Source organism: Scyliorhinus canicula, chromosome 25 (assembly GCF_902713615.1).
Source record: "Scyliorhinus canicula chromosome 25, sScyCan1.1, whole genome shotgun sequence".
In the NCBI taxonomy this organism is placed as follows: domain Eukaryota; kingdom Metazoa; phylum Chordata; class Chondrichthyes; order Carcharhiniformes; family Scyliorhinidae; genus Scyliorhinus; species Scyliorhinus canicula.
Window position 1 is genome coordinate 14,176,215 of NC_052170.1, and position 23,689 is coordinate 14,199,903.

Below are 23,689 nucleotides of genomic sequence, written 5' to 3' on the forward strand. Positions count from 1 at the left end.
GCTCAGTTCCATGGGTGTTGGCAGACCTTCCTGTAGCTCAACTATTCTTTCCGTTTTGTAGCTCAACCGTTCTTTCCGTTTTGGTCGACGAGCTATTCGACTACGGGAGGGGGGGGCATCGCAGCCGAGTACAGTCCCGTTAGTTCTGGCAGAGCGGTAGTCGGGCTCAAACGGATAACCCTGGGCCAATTTGCCGACGGGACCTAGATTTAACCGTAGTTGCTGCCCCGGCTCAGACGGGTTCACTCGAAGCTGACCAGGAGATCGAAATCGAGATTCCCGAGTGCGCCCAGCTTTCCGCGTCTGGCGGTGCCGTGGCACGCCCTCGGGGAGAGGTGAGAAGCGGGTGGTGTTTTGTGAAAGGCAGTACGAAGGTGAGGTATTCCCATTTCCCGTTTTTAAAAGAGTTTATTACAACGACAGTGATCAGTTAGAAAATGAAGTAAAAATATATTCACACGCCTTTGAAGTCTATTTACACCACCAACAATAAATATTTGCACAGACTCAGGTACTTGCAAATAACTTAACTACTTAATGGGAGGCAAATCAAAATAAATGTACAAGTCTCAACAGGCATCCCTTCTTAATTGAGATTGGAATACATTTGCTGAGAAAACATCTTCTTCAGCTGTGCCACCTCAGCCGAGAGAGAAGCCAGCTGATTCTTAAGGGCGCTATTTTCTGATTTGTATGTGGAGTCCTCCTTCAGGGTGTCTTTGGGATATGCCAGAGCTCCCTGGGCACTGAGGTGGGCAGTGCCCTGCATGCATCTGTAGTTCAGACCGCTTTTGCTCTCGTCTGGTAAGAGTCCGGCGTGAGGTCGCCAAGTGGGCAGTGCCAAGCTGGCGCCAACTCCTCGGTCGGCCTGTGGCGTCAGCGCACTGGCGTAGCACCCCTGCTGCTGATCCCTGATTTGTCCGACTGTGGGCTCGGGGGCACCCCTGCCAAAGCTGCCCATCGCCATCTGGACCACCTTGCGTCTCACGTCGACCTCGGAACTGTCTTCCACCCCAGCTCCGATTTTAAAGCGCAGCTTGTGGGGCAAGCTCTTGACCATCTCCGTCAGCTCGAGGGACCTTGTTGGCTTCAAGCTCTGACTGGGGTACATCCTCCCGAGGTCCACCTCCAAGTCGCTGCTGGAGGACAGTTGGGTTTCGTAGCGGTCCTCGTGACTGGGAGAGAATTTGTCCAGGTCGCTCAAGTGGTCATCGAAGAAGACGGGGCTTCCGACGTTCGAGCTTCCGGGTGTGGAGATCCCGGAGTCTTCCGACACCACGCAGGACTCCGGTTCCACCCCAAGTTCCGCTCTGAACTGCTGGTTCCTGGGTGGAAGACTCTTACTGTCCACAGGCTGCATGGCATAACCGTTCTCAGATCTGGGCAGAAAAGCTGGTTGAACATCAGGAATGCAGCGGTGAAGCTGGGGATGATTCTGGGCAATTGGAGCCTCTGAGGGGTCCTTTATGAGGCCGAACCTGAACTTTAAAGCCAAGAGTTCGGCCTTCAGTCTGGCGTTCTCCTCAAGTAGGGTAATGACTCGCTGCTCGAGGACCATGTCATTGACTCGCCGTTTCTCCCGCGATCTCTTGGCCGCCTCGTTGTTCTTCTTACGTTTGTCCCAGTAGCTGTTGTCTTTCTTCTCGTCCGGGATGAACTCCCGTTTTCTCCGGCTCATGGAGTTGGCGCCTTTATGTTTGATCTGCCTGGTGCCCAGCAGGGACCTGGCCAGGAGGCTGTTGTTGGTGAGCAAAGACACAGCTTCATCAGCGAAGGACAGGCACGGAGCGCAGAGGTCCAGGGTGCGGGGAGCTTGCGTCAGACCCGGGAGGTGGTCAGTCTTTGGTTCTACGACCCCCTGGAATGGTTCAACCACGGACATCTTCGCCAAACCGGTGGGGCTGATTCTTTCAGACAGAAATTCTCAGGCTTGACGTAACCTGGTAAAATATGAAAGCAAAACACTTGGATCATCAGTTTGTTTGCATGTCAGTTATACATCTCTGCCTTAGGGCAACTAGAAGCTGAAGCAGTATTGGACTTTCAATTACCAAACCTCTATGGTGTTGGAAAAGCCTGAGCACGCACAAGGGACCGGTTAGTTGGGCAATTCTCTATTGGGTGGCAAATAGATAGTTTTTAACCTTCTCCAGCTCAGAAGCAGGAACCTCCTCTGAACAGACTATTATTGGCTCAATAAGACAAGGCTCTTTTTTTTTTTTCTTTTTTATAAATTTAGATTACCCAATTATTTTTTCCAATTAAGGGGCAATTTAGCGTAGCCAATCCACCTACTCTGCACATTTTGGGTTGTGGGGGCGAAACCCACGCAGACACGGGGAGAATGTGCAAACTCCACACGGACAGTGACCCAGAGCCGGGATCGAACCTGGGACCTCTGCGCCGCGAGGCGGTTGTGCTAACCACTAGGCCACCGTGCTGCCCTGACAAGGCTCTTTTAACACAATGACTTGGCTTTGAACATGCTGGTAAAATTTAATGGCAAGCTTTGGCCGGCACCGTAGCACAGTGGTTAGCACTGTTGCTTCACAGCTCCAGGGTCCCAGGTTCAATTCCCGGCCTTGGGTCACTCTCTGTGCAAAGTCTGCACGTTCTCCCCCCCCCCCCCCCCCCCCCCCCCCCCCGTGTCTGGGTGGGTTTCCTCCGGGTGCTCCGGTTTCCTCCCTCAGTCCAATGATGGCACGTTTAGGTGGACTGGCCATGTTAAAATTGCCAAAGGTTGGGTTGGGTTGCTGGGTAACGGGGATAGAGTGGAGATGTGGGCTTACGTAGGGTGCTCTTTCCAAGGCCTGGTGCAGGCTCGATGGGCCGAATGGCCTCCTTCTGCACTGCAAGTCTATGATCCTATGATTATGCCATGAGGTGGAGATGCCGGCGTTGGGCTGGGGTGAGCATAGTACGAAGTCTCACAACACCAGGTTAAAGTCCAACAGGTTTGGTTCGAATCACTAGCTTTCGGGACTCACCTGATGAAGGAGCTGCACTCCGAAAGCTAGTGATTCCAAATAAACCTGCTGGACCTATGATTGAGGGCACCCAGAGAGAAGGGTGTAACACAGTTGTGTTGAGAATTGTCAAAGGCCGCTAGAGGATTGGTACCGTTTAGCCATGAGCCTCATGGGGGCTGGTTTAGCTCACCGGGCTAAATCGCTGGCTTTTAAAGCAGACCAAGCAGGCCAGCAGCACGGTTTGATTCCCGTACCAGCCTCCCCGGACAGGTGCCGGAATGTGGCGACTAGGGGCTTTTCACAGTAACTTCATTGAAGCCGACTCGTGACAATAAGCGATTTTCATTTCATTTCATGAATGTGCCACCCCGCTGTCAAACGGCCCCACCACTTTCAAAGAAATGCTGGATTTGCTCCATTATCGCCATTAAACTCAATGTGGGAATTACGGTCCCGGGGCAGAAATCCCAACCTTTGTATCTGTCATCCATTCAATCTTTCATTCGTTCTCTCACTCTCTCTCTCTCTCTCTCTCTGGATCTAATTTGACTCTAATTCACCCTCACCCCTCTGCCTCCCATTCAATCCGTAAATCCCATTGATTAGAGAGATGCTCTGTCAATTCTGTCATTCACTAAAGTCCCAGAGCTGTTAACCGCTCCCACTTCCCTCTACAAACATTTGCACTGAAGGGTGAGGGGATAAAATAACTTCACAAGGCTTGGCAGTCTGATCCAGCACACAACAATACTAAAAATAGTCACTGCCTGTCCAGAGTGTGTTGAAATCCTGCGCTCGTCATAATCGTCAGTCATAACACCAGTTCGTTGCCGGTACTGCTGTTCATTTCATACCTTATGGCTAACCCGCTATTTTAAACTCCAGCATCGGTTTAGCTCAGTCGGCACGGCCGATCCGTGAGACGGAGCAGCGGCAACAGCGAGGGTTCGATTCCTGTACCGGCCAAGGTTATTCACGAAGCCCCCGCCTACTGCCTTCTCAGCCTTGTTCTCCGCCTGAGGTGTGGTGATCCTTAAGTTAAATCAGCTCCCTCTCGAAGGCGAGGGCGGACATTTGCATTTTACTGAAAACTCCCCCTCGCCGGTTTTTTACAACGTTGATTTATGATAGCGTCTCTAATCGAGTAAATGCTCCCAAAAGGTGTTTCACAGGATCATTACAAAGCAAAACGGTGACCCCCACCCCCGCCCGAGAGAAGGCCCCACATTCGGGTAGATGGTTAGAAGCTCAGAGGGCAATACTGGGGCTGGTTTAGCACACTGGGCTAAATCGCTGGCTTTTAAAGCAGACCTAGGCAGGCCAGCAGCACGGTTCAATTCCCGTACCAGCCTCCCCGGACAGGCGCCGGAATGTGGCGACTAGGGGCTTTTCACAGTAACTTCATTTGAAGCCTACTTGTGACAATAAGCGATTTTCATTTCTTTTCATTTCATTTTAGGGGCTGGTTTAGCTCACTAGGCTAAATCGCTGGCTTTTAAAGCAGACCAAGCAGGCCAGCAGCACGGTTCGATTCCCGTACCAGCCTCCCCGGACAGGCGCCGGAATGTGGCGACTAGGGGCTTTTCACAGTAACTTCATTGAAGCCTACTCGTGACGATAAGCGATTTTCATTTCAATAAAGAGGTATGGTTTTGCGGAGTTTCTGAAAAGTGGGAAAGCAGAGAGAAAGGGAGGGTTTTCCAGAGCATTGAGCCCAGACAGTTAAAGGCACAGCTCAATGACAGGGGAGCGATTAAAAGATTAAAATTGGAAATGCTCAAAAAGCCAGGTTAGGAGATCTCTCGGCGGTGGGGTTGGGGGCTGGGAAGGAGGGTTGTGGGGGGGGGGAGGGAGGTTGGTAGTGTGGCCACCTCACCGTTTGCACTCGCTTCGCCCGCGAAGTCAGTCAGCTCTGTGGGAATTGAACCAAACACACTGTCCCAATAGATAGAGTCATAGATGTTTGCAGCCCTGTACAATAAGCGATTTTCATTTCACTTCACGGAATCAGGCCCTTTGGCCCAGCTTGTCCATGCCGCCCAGTTTCCATCACTGAGCTAGTCCCTCTTGTCCGCATTTGGCCCATATTCCTCTATACCTACCCTGCCCATGTCAAGGGGAAGGTTCGAATAGATTGGAGCAATATTGTAGTAAATACGGTAAGGAATGGTATTAGAGTAAATACAGTAACCAATCCAAATACTATTCTGGGAAATGAAGGTAAATGATGTATCAACAGGGGTGAGAAGTCACGTGGAACATTGTCTAACATTCAAAGCGTTTTCTGACAATAGGAATCAGTTTGGTTACTGTCCCATTCTGGGGCGTGACTGCCGATCAGCCTCCCCTTTGAGAACTGGTTTCCAGCGGGGGGGGGGAAGGGTGGAGTTTGAGCTCCTTGAGAAATGAAAGTCGCTTATTGTCACAAGTGGGCTTCAAATGAAGTTACTGTGAAAAGCCCCTAGTCGCCACATTCCGGCGCCTGTTCGGGGAGGCTGGTGCGGGGAATTGAACCGTGCTGCTGGCCTGCCTTAAAAGCCAGCTCTTTAGCCCACTGTGCTAAACCAGCCCCCTGGCGCATATTTCACCAGAGATCCTCAGCAGGCTGTGTGCGAATTCAAGCCAATTTTAGCAGCCCCAGCTTCCCACAGCCACAGCGGCGAGCACACAGTCCCAGCCCTCAGGCAGGGCTTGGCATCCCAGCCAAGCGTGGGGGGAAACGGGCTCCTATTTATCACTTGCTCCCCTGGTCAAAAATAAATCAGTCGCCACAGTGTAAACAGCAGCAAGACGAGAACATTGTCAAACCTGCACAGTGCTCATCCAAAGCTGCTCAACTCCTCCCCAAGTCAAGATTTCGGATGGTTCAAGTGCAATAAAGATCCTCAAGCTTGACGGAATAAATGCAGCCGAACGCAGGCAATGTTTACTGGTCGCAGTCTCCCGTCGCAAGCAGCAAAGAAAAATGAGACTCACATTGGCTGGCAGCAGAGAAAGTCTCTTTCAGTTCCGAGTATGAATTTGATCTTCCTCGAAAGCAGATCTGTGCTGTCAGCAGTATCTGCGCTGTCTCTAAGCTGTTGCAATAATTGTTTTTTTTTCTATATAAATATTACCCAACCCTCTGAGGAACTCCTCCCTGCGCTTGGCAAACTCTCTCCTCCCTCCTTGCCACTATTTCTGTCGCTCACTTCTGCCCTTTCTGCAGTTTGGTTTTTTTCCCCCCACTGATGTGAAAACACTTGAAAGGCTGCAGCTTGACATCAGTTCTCACTTCCCCCTGGCGTCTAAAGCTGTTGCCTGCAAAAAAAAGGCACTTTTTTGCCTTTTTTTAATCGTTCCACTTTTCATGCTTTATTTCTTGGGCAATCAGCCTCGCCCCCCCCCCCCCCCCCCCCCCCCCCCCCCCCACACACACACACACACACACACCCTCCACCATAAAATGATCACTGTGCTTGTTCAAATGCCCAGGGTGGCTTTTTGCCTGCTCAGGGAGGGTCCCATAGGTTTTCACAGATCCTTTGTCATTTAAGGAACTGGTGGGGGAAGTGGGAAGCCAGCTTCAAACAGAATTGCATTGCCCCTGATTCTTAGAACCACAGAATCCCGGCAGTGCTGAAGGGGGGCCGTTCGGCCCATCGAGTCTGAACCTGTCATGATATTTAGACACAAACATAATCATATACAGACAAGCAGCTTATGGACACAGAGAAGAGGATGTGACCAATAAGCAGGCAGGACACTCAGGGGTGGGATCTGACTATAAAAGACACGAGGCGCTCACACTCCGCCTTTTTCCACTGATGAACATCGAGAGAGTTAGTCAAGGGTGTTGTTACAATCTCACACCTCCAGCATGTGGCTCAGAGCTAGTCTGGTTCAGTCAGACAGAGTAACCACATTTAAGTTAGCAGAGAGTCGAACTCACAGAGAACTGTGCTAACTGTGCTACTGGTTCAATAAACCTGATTGAACTAACTTCAAGGTCTGGAGTATCTTTCTGATCTAAGCTGCATCCAGTTGCATCCAGTGTTGGACCAGTGTACCTACGACAGCACCGACCCTCAGAAGGAGCACTTTACCCAAATCCTTTATCTAAACCTGTTGCCTATTTTCCAAGGTCTACTTCTCTCTGTTCCCCACCCGTTCATATATCTGTCCAGATGCATCTTAAATGATGCTATCGTGCCCGCCTCTACCACCTCTGCTGGCAAAGCATTCCAGGCACCCACCACCCTCTGCGTAAAAAACTTTCCACCCACATCTTATCCTCGTAACCTGACCTGTACATCCCTGGGTACTAAGGGCAATTGATCACGGCCAATCCACCTAACCTGCACATCCTTTGGAGTATGGGGGGAAACCAGAGGAAACCCACACAGACACGGGGAGAATGTGCAAACTCCACACAGACGGTTCCACGAGGCCGGAATCGAACCCACGGCCCTGGTGCTGTGAGGCAACAGTGCTAACCCACTGCGCCACCATGCGGCCTTTCCCCCTTCTGAAGGGACTGACTCCTATTGACTTCTAACCTTCTTGTGAAAGCGTGGGCTAGGGGACCCACACACTGAATCACAGGACACAGGCACCGAAAGAGGCCATTCTGACTATTGAGTCCACACTCGGTCGAGTAATCCAGACAGATCCATTCCCCAATCTATACCCCCCCCCCTTTTCGAAATCACTGATCATCTCTGCTTCTCCTCTACTCGTGGACAGCAAGTTCCAGGTTAGTATCACTTAGAATCCTGAGGATAGAAACCAAATTCTCCAAAAATGGGGCTATGTGCCCACGCCTGTCTAAAAACACTGGCGTTTCACTCTGGACTTTCCTTAAGAAAGGAAAGTCTGAAGGAAACTTTCCTTAAGCAGGGGGCTGGCAGGGCCTCGGAGTGCTCGGGTTGGGAGCTCACGCACGGAGGGGCCTCTGTCAATGGCCCCCGCCCCGCGTAGATCGCACGTGAGCGACTCCCGAGCTAATCCCCGGTCCCGATTTCCGGGTAAACGACCATTCTCCGCCCCCGTGCCTAACGTGATTCTCCGGGGACCGGCTCGGAGAATCCAGCCCCGTGGTTTTAGGCTTAGGAGTGACAGATTGAAAACAGAAATGAGAAGGAATTATTTCACTCAAAGCATCGTGAATCTGTGGAATTTGCTACCCCAGAGTGCAATGGATTCCCGAACACTAGAACACATTTAAAGAGGAGATGGATAGGTTTTTAATTAATAGCGGGATTATGGGGAGCGGACAGGAAGTTGGCGACGAGGCCAAGTGGAGATCAGCCATGATCGTATTGAATGGCGGAGCGGGTTCAAGGGGCTGAATTTCCCACTCCCGCTCCTAGTTTTTATGTTTTTATTCTGTTCTTAAATTCAGACTCAGTTAATGGGATCCCTCACTGATTTTTTTTCACCCAGAAGATGCTTGGAGTCTGGGATGAACTTCCCGACAAGGTGGTGGAGGCAGGTTTGATCGAGATGTTCAAAAGGGAACAGGATTGCTTTCTGAAAAGAAAGAATGGCCAAGGTTACGGGGATAAGGCAGAGGAGTGGGATTAGGTAGAATGCTCTTTCAAAGAGCCAGTGCAGATTGCATGGGCCGAATGGCCTCCTTCTGCACTGTGAAGATTCTGTGATTACAACAATTATGACACTCCAAAAGTACCTAATTGTCTATGAAACGAGTTGGGGAGTCCTGATATCATGAAAGATGTCGAGAAGACGCTTCAGATCAATTAAAACTTCTCATCATCATCTTCAAATCCCTCCGTGCCTTCACCTCCTTCCTAGCTCGGTCACACCCAGGGGTTCTACAACCCCCTGAGATCTCTGCCCTCATGAGCTTCTTGAACATCCTTGAATTTTACGCGGTCTGCCATCGGTGGCCATCTTTTCAGCTGCCTGTTCCCACGCGTTTCAGGAGGCGCATCCTTTGGCATACCCATGCCTGTGTGAACTCAACTGTTGAGAACCCCTGTGGTTAATTGTCTAGTGACAGCGTTCTTGAGGTTAAGCGTTGCTGATGCTATCGTTCTATGGCCCAGTGATGGTGGAGTCGTGGCTAAATACGATGGTGATGTTTTGACTAAGTGACCCAGGGATGGTGAATTAACCTCTCCAATTTGGCCTTATTGAGTTGTTCAACATGGTGTAAGTATTCATAAATATTTATTAAAAGTGGGGAGATGGTGGCATTGTCACTCGAACAGTAATCCAAAGCCCCTGGGCAATGTTCTAAGGAGTTCGAATCCCATCGTGGCAGATCATGACATTGGAATTCAATTAAAATCTGCAATTATAAGTCTAATGATGACCATGATTGTTGTAAAAACCCATCTTGTTCACTAATGTTCTTCAGGGAAGGAAATGTGCCGTCCTTACCCGATCTGGCCTACATGTGACTCCAAGCCCACAGCAATGTGGGTGATTCTTGCCGAGAAAGACACTCAGTTTAAAGTCAATAAGGGGTTGCCAATAAATCCTGGCCCAGCCAGTGACACCCGCACCCCAAGGACAAAATAAATTAAAGTCATGGGGTGGGATCCAACGGCCACGCTGCGCCAGAAAAGCAGCTCGCCGCGTGGCCAACGAAAGCCGGGAGGCCCCGCTCCCGGGTGACCCGGCTCACCACACCTCGCAGAATCCGACACGATGTCGTGATGTGAACCCCATTGTGGGCGGGATCACTTTTTTTTTGGCAAATCTGCCTTTTAGAACGAGGCAGCTAGCCACACTCCAATGTGCAGATTCCCGAGGTACCTGAGGCTTTGGGATTCACCCCCTTTGCCTCGGAAGCCTTGGGTGAGCGCCGTTCAGTACTGGTCCCTACAAATGGGGGACCTGGCTGTATGGCACTTGGGGGGGGGGGGTCTCCAGCTGGCCCCCAGCTGCATGGCCTTTGGATAGGGTAGTTCCCTGGCACTGTTGGTGCCAGCTTGGCACTCTGGCAGTGCCAACCGGGAGCCAGTCTGGCACTTCTAAGATGCCAGCTGGCAGGGGCACTGCCAGGGTGCCCAACTGGCATTTTGTGGACACGTGTGCTCGGGCCTGTGGTGCCCGGTATGGGTGCTGGGGTGTCTGGAGGGGGCTTTGGACCCTTCAATAGTGCGTTTAGGCTGGGGGGGGGGGGAATGTCGCGGATCGGTTCGGGGGGGTCTCGGCCATTTTTAAATGGCCGTCCCGCTCTCCCAGTAGACTGAGGAGCTCCACTCCTCCCCCTCTGAACAAATTGGGGCTGCGTGCGACCTCGGCTGCGCAATCCCCCGTTCAGGCCCCTCGAACAACGTGAGTCGATTTGAATAGCCATGTGTTTCCCCAGCACTGCGAGTGCCGGGGAACACGGTGAAACAACGCGCTGGCTGGGGGAGTTTATCCCCTTTTGGGAGAATCAAGCCCATGAATTAAAAAGAAAAGGCGAATGGACACGACGACATTCCCTGAAACCCAGCCAAAGGATGGGTCCCGAGTGTCATTTAATAGCTGTCTCTACACATGGAGCTCAGACTCACATATGGCACACTAGCCAATGATGCTGCTTTGCTGTGTTAATCTGATCGCTGGGGCTCAGTGCGATCCTGTGAGACGGTGCCATGAGTTACCGCGCGTACCTGTTTCTGCTTTTTGCTCTACAGAATCCTTGGGCGAGCGATTCCTCAGCAGCTTTGAGCGAGAATGAATCACTCGTCCTAATTATAACCCATTGATGGCAGAGAGCTAAATATATACCAGTAAAAGATATCTTCCACTTTTACACCCCAACTCGAGCTTAGAGACAATTATCACGCTCTGTTCCCAGGCTGCGCATCATATAGAACCGGAATCTTTAAATCGGAGCCCACGTTGCCTGCTGCCTTGATTTATCGATCAGAAACTGATCCAAGGAAATACTTTCATTCGACTCTTACCGCCGCGAAATGGGCACTCTCTCATTTTAGAAAAAGCAACCCAATCACCGGGGTACATTTCTACAGGGATGGAGCTTCCTGAGGGCAGCACGGTGGCACAGCGGTTGGCACTGCTGCCTCACAGCGTCAAGGACCCAGGTTCGATTCCGGCCTTGGGTGATTGTGCGGAGTCTGCACCCTCTCCCCGCGTCTGCGTGGGTTTCCTCCGGGTGCTCCGGTTTCCTCCCGTAGTCCAAAGACGTGCGGGTTAGGTTACGGGGGCTAGTGCTCTTTCGGAGGGTCGGTGCAGACTAGATGGGCCGAACGGTCTCCTTCCGCACTTTGGCACTCTACGAGTTAGTATGGGAGTCAGGGAAGTTTTCAAATCAAACCTTAATGAGACCGCATTTGGAGTGCTGTCCTTGTTTGATGAAATGGACACAGAGGAAATGGAAATGGTGCGAAAGAAATTCAGAAACGAAATCCAGAACGAAAAAGATTACTGGAATAGATGAGAACTGCCCGGGACTCTTTTCTCTAGTAAAGAGAAGTGTTTGGGGCAGCCTGGTAGAGATCTTTAAGATTACGAAAGGGTTCATGAGTGTTTGGACTTGGAGTAAAGGTTCAGATTTGCAGAGGTGATCAAAACTGGGAACCATCAACTCAACATACTTATCAATAAATCCAAAAGGGGACCTATAAACATACAGATTAAGAGCCAGGAATAGGCCATTCGGCCCTTCCAGCCCGCCCCGAAGTCAGGAGGAGCTTCTTGACCCAGAGAGAGATGAGAAGGTGGACCTCGCTCTCGCAGAGAGTGGTTGAGGTGACTATAACAGGTGCATTTAAGGGGAAGACAGGCAAGCAGATCCAACACGAACGTACGATCTAGGTGCAGGAGGAGGCCATTCGGCCCCTCGAGCCTGCTCCGCCATTTGACAAGATCGTGGCTGATCTGATTGTGACCTCAACCCCGATAACCTTTGACCCCCCCCTCCCCTTGTCGATCAAGAATCTATCCACCTCTGCCTTAAGACTCTCCATTGACCCTGTCTCCACCGCTTTCTGGGGAAGAGAGTTACAAAGACTCACGAACCTCGAGAGAAAACATTCCCTCCCCTCTCCGTCTCAAATGGGAGACCCCGTTTATTTTTAAACTCTGTGTCCCCCCCCCCCACTCAGTTCTAGTCTCACCCACAAGGGGTAACATCTTTTTATCATCAATTGAGGGAGAAAGATGGAGAAGATTATGCTGAGAGGGTTGGGTGATGATGGGTGAGGGGCTCATGTGTCTATTAAACACCGGAACATAGGCCCTGAGCTGCATTTTCCATCGGCGGGATCCTCCACTTCGCCGGGAGCGCACTAACGCCCCTGGATTTCCCGATGGCGCGGGGGGGTGGGGGGTGGGGGGGGGGGGGCGCCCACAATGGGAGACCCCATTGGCCAGAAACCGGTGCAGCCGGACGGAGAATCCCGCTTGTCCACTCTACCTTATTCCTGCCCCTTCGCTGCCTTTATCTCGTTCTCTAGCTCCGTGTGCCTCTCGCCGTCTCTCTTTCTCCCTTTCTGTCTCTCGTTTACTTTCCCTTGCCGCCTCGGGTGATTACCCCCGTGCTTTCAGTCTCGTTTATTTTCACTCTCAACCCGACTTTCACTTCCCTTTTTTTGTTCGTCTTCTCTCCTTCTCTCAATATCTCCTTCGCCAACAGATAAGCCACGCCACGGCCTGTTGTCAAGTAAAAACTCTGGATGCCACGTCGAGGGGAGAGTGACCCGGGTTTCGGTAGCTACAAGGGGTCATCAGTAACAGAAAGCTGCGCTGGAGGCTGGGGTCGGGCTGTGGGGCATTTAATTATTCACAGCTCTGGGTTTAGAAGCAGGGACAAGCTCTTAGCACCCCTTGTGGCTGTCCAAATAAAAAAATACCCTCACTAAAGTTATTTTAGTCCAACTTCATCGAGTCAGAGAATGCAGAAGGAGACCATTCAGCCCATCAAGTCTGCACTGACATTCCTCAAAGGGCACCCTACCCAGGCCCACTCCCCCACCCTATCCCCGTCACTCCACCTAACCGTTGGACACGAAGCGGAACTAAAAGCCAATCCACGCAATCTGCACATCTTTGGACTGTGGGAACAAACCTACGCAGACACGGGGGAGAACGTGCAAACTCCACACGCACAGTCACCCAAGGCCGGAATTGAACCCGGGTCTCTGGCGCCGTGAGGCAGCAGTGCTAACCACCGTCCCATTCTAACCTGCCGAGAAACACAAAGTGTTCACCTCAACCCGTCCCTTTAAGATGCATCCATTCTAAAGGCAGTTTTGAAATGCAGACTGAGTCTGTGCAGAAACAATTCCCGATCTCTGAAAGGTCCCACTTTGGGGACTCGAGCCAAGTTTACGGAGGCTGCTCGAGAGGAGAGACCAGCTTTGCGGCAGCTCAGCAATCGGATAATGCACCCAGTCACCACACTCCCACCACAGACCAGCTCAGCACAGGCAACGCTGGCCGAATCATAGAACGTACAGTGCAGAAGGAGGCCATTCGGCCCATCGAGTCTGCACCGACCCACTTAATCCCTCACTTCCACCCTATCCCCGTAACCCAACGACCCCTCCTAACCTTTTTGGTCACTAAGGGCAATTTATCACGGCCAATCCACCGAACCTGCACGTCTTTTGGACTGTGGGAGGAAACCGGAGCGCCCGGAGGAAACCCACGCAGACACGGGGAGAACGTGCAGACTCCGCACAGACAGTGACCCAAGCCGGGAATCGAACCTGGGACCCTGGCGCTGTGAAGCCACAGTGCTATCCACTTGTGCTGCCCACGGCGGCCACAGAGATGAGCTGAGGATCTATACCCACTGTGTTCACAAGTGAAAGAGACTTACCCCTAGATTAACTCGCATACATCCTCTGTCCCTTCCAGCTTGGACCAGCCTGGCTCGATTTAGAGCTGCTCTTGATAGTGCCTGTGTGCAATAATCTGCCTGCTCCCTCACTCTGAGCAGCCGCCTCTCTCCTCGTCTCCTGTTTGCGATGTCCGCTCGCATACCGGAGAGGCGGTCTGTGCCGAGAAAGGGGGGGGGGGAGCAGTGGTTGTGATGAGGGGAGAGTGTGTGAGCTGAGGCAATCCTGAGCCCGTCAGTCCTCCTGGGTTTGATCTCCACCAGGATGCGCCGTAGCCCTTGGCAACTGCATCCCCTTGGCAACAGACCTGTGTGTGAGAACAGGAGCATGTCAACCCCCCTCGGATCGCCATGGCAACCCGTGACGTCAACAAAGCCAGAAATAGCCTCGGCAATTTTGCAAGTGTTATTCTGCCACGACGTACGCTGGGAGACATGTGTTTGGAAATAAATAGACCGTCTCGAATTGTCAGCATCGCCCTTCACAAGCGATTCCTTAACCCTCTCAGGGCCTTTTCTCAATTATTCAAACTGTGGTGATATAACCACTGTAGATATGTGTACTTGCAGTAGGGGGATGTATGGCCGTACCTGTAATACAGGTTCCTCCGGTAAGCCCCTGCCGGCTAGCTCCGCCCACAGGGAGCTTGTGTATAAATATGCATGTGAGTCACTCAGACCCTAGTCTACAGTTGCAGATGGAGGAATAGCATCGCACAGCAATAAAGCCTCGATTGTACATGTCTCTCGTCTTTGAGTATAATTGTTGCTACACAAACCAAGTGGGCCAGCAGCAGTGCCATGCACACATTAATCGGAGATACGGGCGGGCTCATTTCTATCGAGTCTCATTGAACCAATCTGCCGGCGCTTTTGGAATGACGGGGCCTGAGTCGCAATGATGTCTCGACATGGATGGTTGGAAGTGGGACAACTCACAGCTGTAATTAACGGTGCTCCAAAATCCTGTCAGGCCTAAATCTGAGATTTGGAAAGCTGTTTCGCAAATATGGATCTTCTCAATCCGGTTACCAATCCAACCCGTTCGACATTAACTCTGATGACACCACAAGACTAAAAACATAGGAGCAGAATTCAGGCAACATCCCACGGGCCAAGATATCCCACCCACCCTTCTATGGCCTTCCTCACTTCCTCACTGAGGACACTAATCATAGCAAAGAGCACATTTGGCTCCACTGGTGTACACGTGAGCCTGCCCCCCCCCCCCCCCCCCCCCCCCCCCCCCGGCTACGTTATCTGATACCTTCTTAAAAGACTGGTGATCCCTCACTTCTCATTTCCAAAAATTCAGTACTTGGGAAACAGGGTGTCCTCATACTTCTGGTTATTGGACCCTTGCGTTAGACTCAGCTCCATAAGAACTTCCTTATTCTCTGAACTGGTTCTGCTGGACACTTTTTCACAACGTTTCACAAGGGCTGTGCGTGCGTGGCGCATGAGGCCACACACCAGCAAGGTGGGGAGGGGCCCCCCTCTCCCCTGCCCACCCACTCCCCACCTCGACATCGTGAGTTCTCGGTCTGTCTCGTCCTCTCCATCTCCCTCACACTCTCTCTGCCTCCCACCTTGGCCACCTTCGAGAGCTGAGGTGACGTCCCGCACCCCCCCCCCCCCCCCCACCGCTCCTCTCCCCAGCGCAAACGAAGACTTACAATTAAATAACGCCATCGACCATAGTGCAAACGGTCGACGCACTGAGTCGGGGGGGGGGGGGGGGGGGAGGGCTGTGGCTTCGGGTCCCGATGCGGAATTCCGAATCTCAGGATGCAGACTGACTCTCCAGTGCGGTGCTGAGGGTGTGAGAAGGAGGAATCTCTCCCTGACATTCCAGCTCATATTTGTCCCACATGCCTAGAACATATCAGCTGGAATTATCCCGCCGTTGGGATTCCCTATTTCCCGGCTGTGAGGGGTGGCTTCAATGGTAAATCCCATCGACAAGCGGCGGGAAGAGAGGCTCCCGCCGCCGGCGGACAGCGCGCAGCTGAGAACCGCGCGGCTGGGGCAACCGGAGAACCCCACCCATCATTCCCTCATTTGTACCGTTGCTGTTTGTGGGATCTTGCTGTTGGCGGCTACGTTTGCCACACTGCGACGGTGGCGAGGCTTCGGAAGTACGTCCTTGGCTGAAAAGTGTTGTGTTGATCACCCTGGACTAACGCAGACTGCAACTGGATGCAGTTGTACTTGAAAGTAGACTCCAAACTTTGATGTTAGTTCAATACGCTTTATTGAACTTGTTAAGCAAGTTCGCTGTGGGTTTGACACTCTACTAATCTAAGCATGCTTACTATAACTAACTAGACCAGATTAGCTCTGAGCCACATGTAGAAGGTGCCAACTGATATATACACCCTGACTGTCACTACAGTTGTCACCAGTGGAAAGAGGCAGGGTGTTGATGCCTCGTGTGTTTTATAGTGGGAGACCATCTTCTAGTGTTCTGCCTGGTGATTGGTTGTGTTCTGTCCTGTGTGTTGATTGGCTAACCAGGTGTCTGTCACTGCCTGTCTGGATCTCATTATGTGCATGACAAAAAGGTGGTGACTGGAGCAATCGCAACGTAACTCCTTTCTATTGTTAATCATGCCCGTCCCGTGTATGGGTGTCTAATACAAGTAGATGAAAGGTTGGGCGAAGGAACCGGTGTCCATGACGGGGTGAGAGGGCGGAGTGGGTGGGGGGGGGGGGGGGGGGGGGGAGCTGAATCTACTCCAGGGCCTTTGATAATTGTCAGTAAAGTGGGAAGGAAAATGGCCGCCTCGAGTGTGACTGGATGGAGGGAGAAATGCCCCCCTCCCCTCCCCCGGAGGTCAAGTGGTGTCTGGACCCCTGAACCCTTGGGAATCTGTTGAACAGACAGGAAGCTGCCAGCCAGCTGCACCAGGTGGATGCCACTGAGAGAATTAACTCCCTTGGCGCTCGACCGGTTTCCTGTGATGTGCAAGTTGCTTAAAGCTGTCCGTCAATCAGTGCTGGGAGCTGTGCTGCACCTTTGCATTAATAATTCAGCGCTTCTATTATTATCGAATTATGCAAATCCCTTTGCAACATGAATTTGCATACTTCAGCACAAATGTGGAATCCAGATTGTTAGCTTTTAGCACCCCAGGGCGACCTGACTTAAACATTGGGTGCAATTCTCCAGAAAGACTTCTGAGTGTGGCCAGTGAGCGGCAATTAGAACATAGAACATACAGTGCAGAAGGAGGCCATTCGGCCCATCAAGTCTGCACCAACCCACTTAAGCCCTCACTTCCACCTTATCCCCTTAACCCAATAACCCCTCCTAACCTTTTTGGACACTAAGGGCAATTTATCATGGCCAATCCACCTAACCCGCACATCTTTGGACTGTGGGAGGAAACCGGAGCACCCGGAGGAAACCCACGCACACACGGGGAGGACGTGCAGACTCCGCACAGACAGTGACCCAGCGGGGAATCGAACCTGGGACCCTGGCGCTGTGAAGCCACAGTGCTATCCACAATGCTACCGTGCTGCCCACGGCAGCCACAGAGATGAGCTGAGGATCTATACCCACTGTGTTCAAAGGTGAAAGAGACTTACCCCTAGATTAACTCGCATACATCCTCTGTCCCTTCCAGCTTGGACCTGCCTCGCTCGATTTAGAGCTGCTCTTGATAGTGCCTGTGTGCAATAATCTGCCTGCTCCCTCACTCTGAGCATCCGCCTCTCTCCTCGTCTCTAGTCGGTGCCAATGTGAATGATGGGAAGCCCTTGGAAATGGGGTCGCTCTCGTTAATTGAATGGAAATAGGGCTTAAGGGGTAATAATTGTTTTCTGGCCACGCTATGGCAAGATCCCAATTTCGCGTACGGGAGGGCGCCGGTTGTTTCGTACCCTCTTTGATGCCTTGCGCGGTTCTCATTTTCAGTCTCTCCCGCTATTCAACAGCCTCGTTTCACTCGAGCGAGAGCGCCAGGAGGCCAGAGAATCACGCCCATTATTTCCTTCAATGTACTACCACACAGGCTGCGGTTGACCCTTTAGGTCTCGGGCCTGGTTTTGGGAGGACCGCAACCACCCACCCAATGCTATAAGCCCATGACCCTGCCTATCTGCCTCGAGCCTCCTACCCATGGCATTATGGGCCATTTCGGACATGCAGACAGGCACCCAAATCCCAAGGGGGAGGAGGGATTCAGGGTTTGGAGGGGGGGGGGGGGGGGGCTGTGTCAGGCCAAAGGCAAGAATCTGCCCCCAGATGGGGCCAGGGCCCTGAACGAAGCAGCTGTAGGTGGCCGTGCTACAGCGGGTAATTGTTGGGTTTGATGAAGGAAAATGGCCGCCACAGAGTCCTCTACTTACGTCTTCTCCTTTCGTGGGGTCCACCTCGCCACTCAGCCTTTCCCACTCTCGCAACAGCCAGGAAAGTAATTCACAGGACAGGAATCCTTCGCTGATCTGATAAGGAGCCTTAAAGCTGCTGACGTTGCAACCCTGAATTGCCGTGACCTCGAGGTATGTTGATCTATATATATATAGGGTCACACCACCTCGATGCAGGCGTGCTCTTGTGCAGGTGGCTGAGTGATGTTTTGATCAAGTTTATCTCGTCAGAACTTTGTCCCGACCGAACCTCTCTGATTCCGACTCAGAAGGTCCTTAGTTTGCATTCATATCGAAACCCCAGCTGCTGATCGGCGATGTGCCTCGCTGTAGCTCCATAATTCAGTCAGGCAGCACCTTCTTCTATTAATATCAGGCTGCTCATATCTCTGGGGCTTCATCTGTTAAATATTAATACAACACACTCAAATGTTCACTGCCAGTCAAGCACGGCTATCTCTTGCATTGATATAGCGTCTTCAGAATGGTAAACTATCCCCACTTCTTAGTAGCTTTCCTCCCTCAGGGACCAGGGTCTAGGGGGGGCATTGGCGACCATGGACGTCCATTGGATTGGTCCATGATTACACTCGGCAAAAAAGGTTTGCCATTGCCTTCTGTAGTCTGGCTGGGCCTGCAAACCCTCCCACTTTTACCGCCTGCGTATAGGGAGGATTGATGGGCTGAGAAATCAATCTGTTCAAACACGTCACACACCCGCCTTCCGTGGCCCGTCAAGTCCCGACATGGGATTCGAACCTAGAGCTCCCGGACCAGAGGTCAGCGACGCTACCCACCACGCCAGAAGGCGTCATATTTGGGCGAGATCCAGAACTCGGCATCAGGAGTGAATCGGTTAGATGGCAAACTGAAACGCGCCCGGCGCGAATCTCGATTTTGGTCTTCCCCGTTATTTGGCTGCCCAGATCCCTACCGGGAGCAATGAGGTGGTTCAAACACGCCCAACGTTTTTAGTCCAAAATTACTCTTCTAAAAACAAATTCAGGGTGTCCCTGTCAAGGGAAACATTCGGTGCCTATTCCTAATTGCCCTGAGCAGGTTGGGACAACTGCGTCGCTCGCTCGGCCATTCCAGAGAAGTAGTTAATAATCAACCACATGGGCCAAGTGGTTAGCACAACCGCCTCACGGCGCTGAGGTCCCAGGTTCAATCCCGGCTCTGGGTCACTGTCTGTGTGGAGTTTGCGCATTCTCCCCGTGTCTGTGTGGGTTTCACCCCCACAACCCAAAGATGTGCAGAGTAGGTGGATTGGCCACGCTAAATTGCCCCTTAATTGGAAAAAATAATTGGGTAATCTAAATTTAAAAAAAAAATCAACCACATTGCTGCGGGTCGGGAATCACGCTCACCCCCAGTTCACCTCCCCAACCTTTTGGCAGCCCCCTTAAAGCCTCCCTCACTCCCTCCCCCCCCCCTTCATGGGCATGGCCCCCCAGGCCCCGACCTTTGGCAGTGCCAACCTGGCACCCAGGCACCTCGGCACTGCCAGCCAGGCACTCTGGTAGAGCCAACCAGACACCCTGGCAGTGCCAGAGCAGAACCGCCAGAATGCCAGGGGGAGTGCCAGGGTACCACCCTGCCCTGCCCCCGACCACCCCCTGGGGTCTAATGGCCTGCGGAGACCCGCTGATGTGCCATCACGGCTGGCCCACTTGGCTCATTTAAGTCTGGTTACTTGGCATCAGCAGAACCATGCGCAGCAAGTACTGCCTGATAAAGCTGGCAGCAGTGGATCTGGATCGGACGTTGAACCCAGTCCCAGGCGGAAGACTGGAGGGTTTTAAGGAGCAAAGGAGGAGACCGAGCTGCTGAGACGGAGAGGTTTGGGATGGGAATTCCGGAGTTTCGATCGGAGAACGATGGGGCCACAGCTGCCAGTGGCAGAGTGAAGATCAGGCGGGTGTGCCAGCGATTCGCCTGGCCTGGAGGCAGTGAGAGAAATAGAGAGAATCGAGCAAAAGCGAAATACCGCGGATGCCGGAGATCTGAAGTCAAAGCAGAGAAAGTGCTGGTAAATCTCAGCCGCACATGCGGAGAGAGGAACAGAGTTAGCGTTTCGAGTCTGGTATGACTCTCCTTTGGAACGGTTCCAGAGGTCTGAACGAGAGTCACATCAGACTCTCTCTCTCGGTGCAGATGTTGCCAGAGCTGCTGCGTGTTTCCGGCACTTTCTGTTAATGTTAAAGGTGAATAGTGCACTGTGAGGCTAGCTTGAGTAGCCCAGAAATGAGGCAAAATTGTGCCAATTGTTTTATTTGGTGCAGTAAATGACCATAATATTCCAGACCTTGTCGGAGAACCTCACGATCAGATGGATCCTGTTAAGGGAGAGCGGCGTCAATGCCATAGCAGATCGGGGTGAGATAATAGGTTCGTTCCTGATCTTTTACCACTGGTTCAAAACCAGCTCACGCCCTCCTACAACTGTAATGGTCACCTGTACAAAATATTAGCATGGCTCAGGCTATTCCTAGATCAGTGAATTGATTTATTTGGGACACTTCCTCAGTTGATTAATTTGCTGCAACCCCTCCAGGCTCAACCTGCATATTGAAGTGAAACGGCTGACAAGAAGGGTAGCACAGCGGCACAGCGGTTAGCACTGCTGCCTCACAGCTCCAGGGTTCAATTCCCGCCTCGGGTGACTGTGCGGAGTCTGCACGTTCTCCCCGTGTCCGCGTGGGTTTCCTCCGGGCGCTCCGGCTTCCTCCCACAGCCCAAAGACGTGCAGGTTAGGTGGACTGGCCGTGCTAAATTGCCCCTTGGTGCCCAAAAGGTTAGGTGGGGTTACTGGGTGATGGGGATGGGGTGGAGGCGTGGGTGGAAGTCTGCTGCTCTTTCCAAGGGCCGGTGCAGACTCGATGGGCTGAATGGCCTCCTTCTGCACTGTCAATTCTATGATAGCGAATAAGCTGACCCCCGTGATTCCATGCACGGGTTTCCTTGAACACGGTGGCAAATGAACAACGTAAAGTCTTCTTCCGAATTTGAGCTTTAAATGATGTTAGTTAGCACACCAATAATCTGAGAGGTCGGGTGAGAAATGGTTCAATCTGCTCGGGAATATCTTCACCCTGTCATTACTGTGCACTCTTCCACTGGTAAAAGCATACCGAACTGAGATTACAAGTACTTTGATAAGAGCTACCGAACTATATCCAAAACCTTACAACAAATTCCAGAGAGCTATGGAAACTCACTCATTGAGTACATTTAATATATTTATATGGTTACATTTTTGGATACATTGAAGGATATGGGGATAGTATTGATGCTGAGGCAGAAGATAAGGAAATGAATGGTGGAGCAGGCATCCAGGGTTGAATGGCCTACTCCAGTCCCTTATTTCTTGCCTTCTGCTCCTATGATCCGACCTAGAGATACTGAATTGTGGAATGAAGACATTGCAGACCTGAAGGAGGGCTACACAGGCGTAGATTGAGAGGCGGTAGATTTAGAACTGAGTTGAGGAGGAACTGCTTCTCGCAGAGGGTGGTGAATTTGACAAACTCGCTGCCCCATCGTGTGGTGGAGTTTGAATCATTAAAGGTTTCAAGAAGGAGATAGATATATTTCTGGTAAAAACGGGTTAAAGGGATAGGGAGAGAAGATGGGAAGGTGAATTTGAGACCAGGAAGAGATCAGCCATGATCGGATTGAATGGTGGAGCAGACTCGAGGGGCTGAATTACCGACTACTGCTCCTAATTCCTATGTACACAGATGATGGGCGGGATTCTCCCCTACCTAGCAGGACAGGCAACTCCAGCGCGAAGGAGTGGCGTGAACCACTCCGGCACACCTTCACGGGCTAGGCCGGTGCCAGAGTGGTTTGCGCCACGCCAACCGGCGCCGAAGGGCCTCCGCCAGCTGGCGCATGTTGCGCATGCGTGGGAGCGCCAATGTGTGCTGGCGTCATCCCAGCGCATGCGCAGGGGGCTTGATCTCCGCGTCGGCCATTGCGGACCATTACAGAGGCCGACGCGGAGGAATAGAGTGCCCCCACGGCACAGGCCCGCCCGCGGATCGGTGGGCTCCGATCGTGGGCCAGGGCACCATGGGGGCACCCCCCCCCCCCTCCCGGGGCCAGATCCCCCCCGCGCCCCCCTGAGGACCCTGGAGGCTGCCCGCGCAGCCAGGTCTCACAGGCAAATACCTGGTGTAACATATGCTGGCGGGTCTGGCCGAAAACGGGCGGCCAATCGGCCCATCGCGGGCCGGAGAATCGCCGGGGGGGGAGGCCGCTGCCAATGGTCCCCGACCGGCACGGCGCAATTCCCGCCCCTGCCAAATCCCCGGCGCCGGAAAATCCGGCAGCCAGCGGGGGGGCGGGATTCACGCCCCCCCCCCCCCCCCCCCCCCCCCCGCCGATTCTCCGACCCGGCAGGGGGTTGGAGAATTCCGCCCGATACCTTTCGGGTATTGGTGTTCTATCTGTCCGGGTGGACCCCATGGCATTATTTTGAAGACCGGGAGGGAGGGGGGGATTTATATCCAGAGCCCTGGGGCACATGGCAAAGAACTGCTCCTCCTGCCGTGAGCAGCCTGCTGCTTCTGGGACCCTGCTCCGTGTAGACTGGGTGTCCTGCATTGCGGAAACGGCTGCTCGACAGAAAACAAGTGAACTGATATAGTTCAGAATACGAGGAAATGCCGAAATAAGCAGTAATACCGAGCTGCACCAAGAGGAAATGAAAGAAGAAAAGCTGCACATTCACAGTTTTACTGTAACAAGCAGTGAGTCACAGGCTGCAGCATCTGGCTTGATGCTGTATCGGTCACCTGCTCCAGTTATAGCAACAGGGCCAGCCGAGGCCTCAAGTCAAACCTGGACCGGCTGGGCCTGCCCTTTGTTTCCAGCACGGTAGCACAGTGGTTAGACAGCGCCAGGGTCCTGGGTTCGATTCCCGGCTTGGGTCACTGTCTGTGCGGAGTCTGCACGTTCTCCCCGTGCTTCCGTGGGCGGGAACTCCGGCTTCCACCCACAAGTCCCGAAAGACGTGCTGTTAGGTGAATTGGACATTCTGAATTCTCCCTCAGTGTACCCGAACAGGCGCCGGAATGTGGCGACTAGGGGCCTTTCACAGTAACATCATTACAGTGTTAATGTAAGCTTACTTGTGACAATAACAAAGATGATTAGGTTATGATTAATGGCAGGCGGGGCGAGTGAAGGCGAATCCAAGGTTTTCCCACACGTTACGTCAGGATCGAAAACCCTCCCCTAACAATTAGAGTAAAGCCATCCCACTCCGCCCCTGGACAGGCGTCTCCTTAGGAGACCATTTGTTGGAACCAACAATTCCACGGACACGTGCTTGTAGGATTAGAATAGCGGTTTTAATACACTCACAACAGAGCCAGCCTATTAGCCATTGAACTTTCGGTGAACTGGCCGGCTGACCCTGTGGCACTGATCTTTATACAGCAGCTTCCGGGGGGAGGATTTCTGGGCAGAGCCAAGGGAGAAGCCCCGTACAACTCGAGCATTCCCAGAGCTACTGCCCCTGGAGGAC

The 23,689-nt window shown here is 52.4% G+C and overlaps 2 protein-coding genes across 5 annotated transcripts in view; one reads left to right on the top strand and one right to left on the bottom strand.

The window, feature by feature from the left end:
* LOC119957256 (podocan-like protein 1) overlaps positions 1-23,689 on the top strand; it is a 171,303-nt gene that overhangs the window by 37,633 nt on the left and 109,981 nt on the right. The window lies entirely within an intron of this gene.
* Positions 389-17,396, bottom strand: nfil3-6 (nuclear factor, interleukin 3 regulated, member 6). Of its 4 annotated transcripts, none has more exons than XM_038785111.1 (2): positions 17,371-17,396; positions 389-1,940 (listed from the first exon to the last, which is right to left on the bottom strand). In XM_038785111.1, exon 2 carries the CDS (start codon positions 1,880-1,882, stop codon positions 587-589), a length of 1,296 nt encoding a protein of 431 aa, XP_038641039.1. In that variant the 5' UTR covers positions 1,883-1,940; positions 17,371-17,396; the 3' UTR covers positions 389-586. The 4 variants fall into 4 exon arrangements, with proteins under 4 accessions (XP_038641039.1, XP_038641035.1, XP_038641037.1 ...); XM_038785107.1 differs by lacking the exon at positions 17,371-17,396 and adding an exon at positions 13,759-14,078; XM_038785109.1 differs by lacking the exon at positions 17,371-17,396 and adding an exon at positions 5,946-6,193.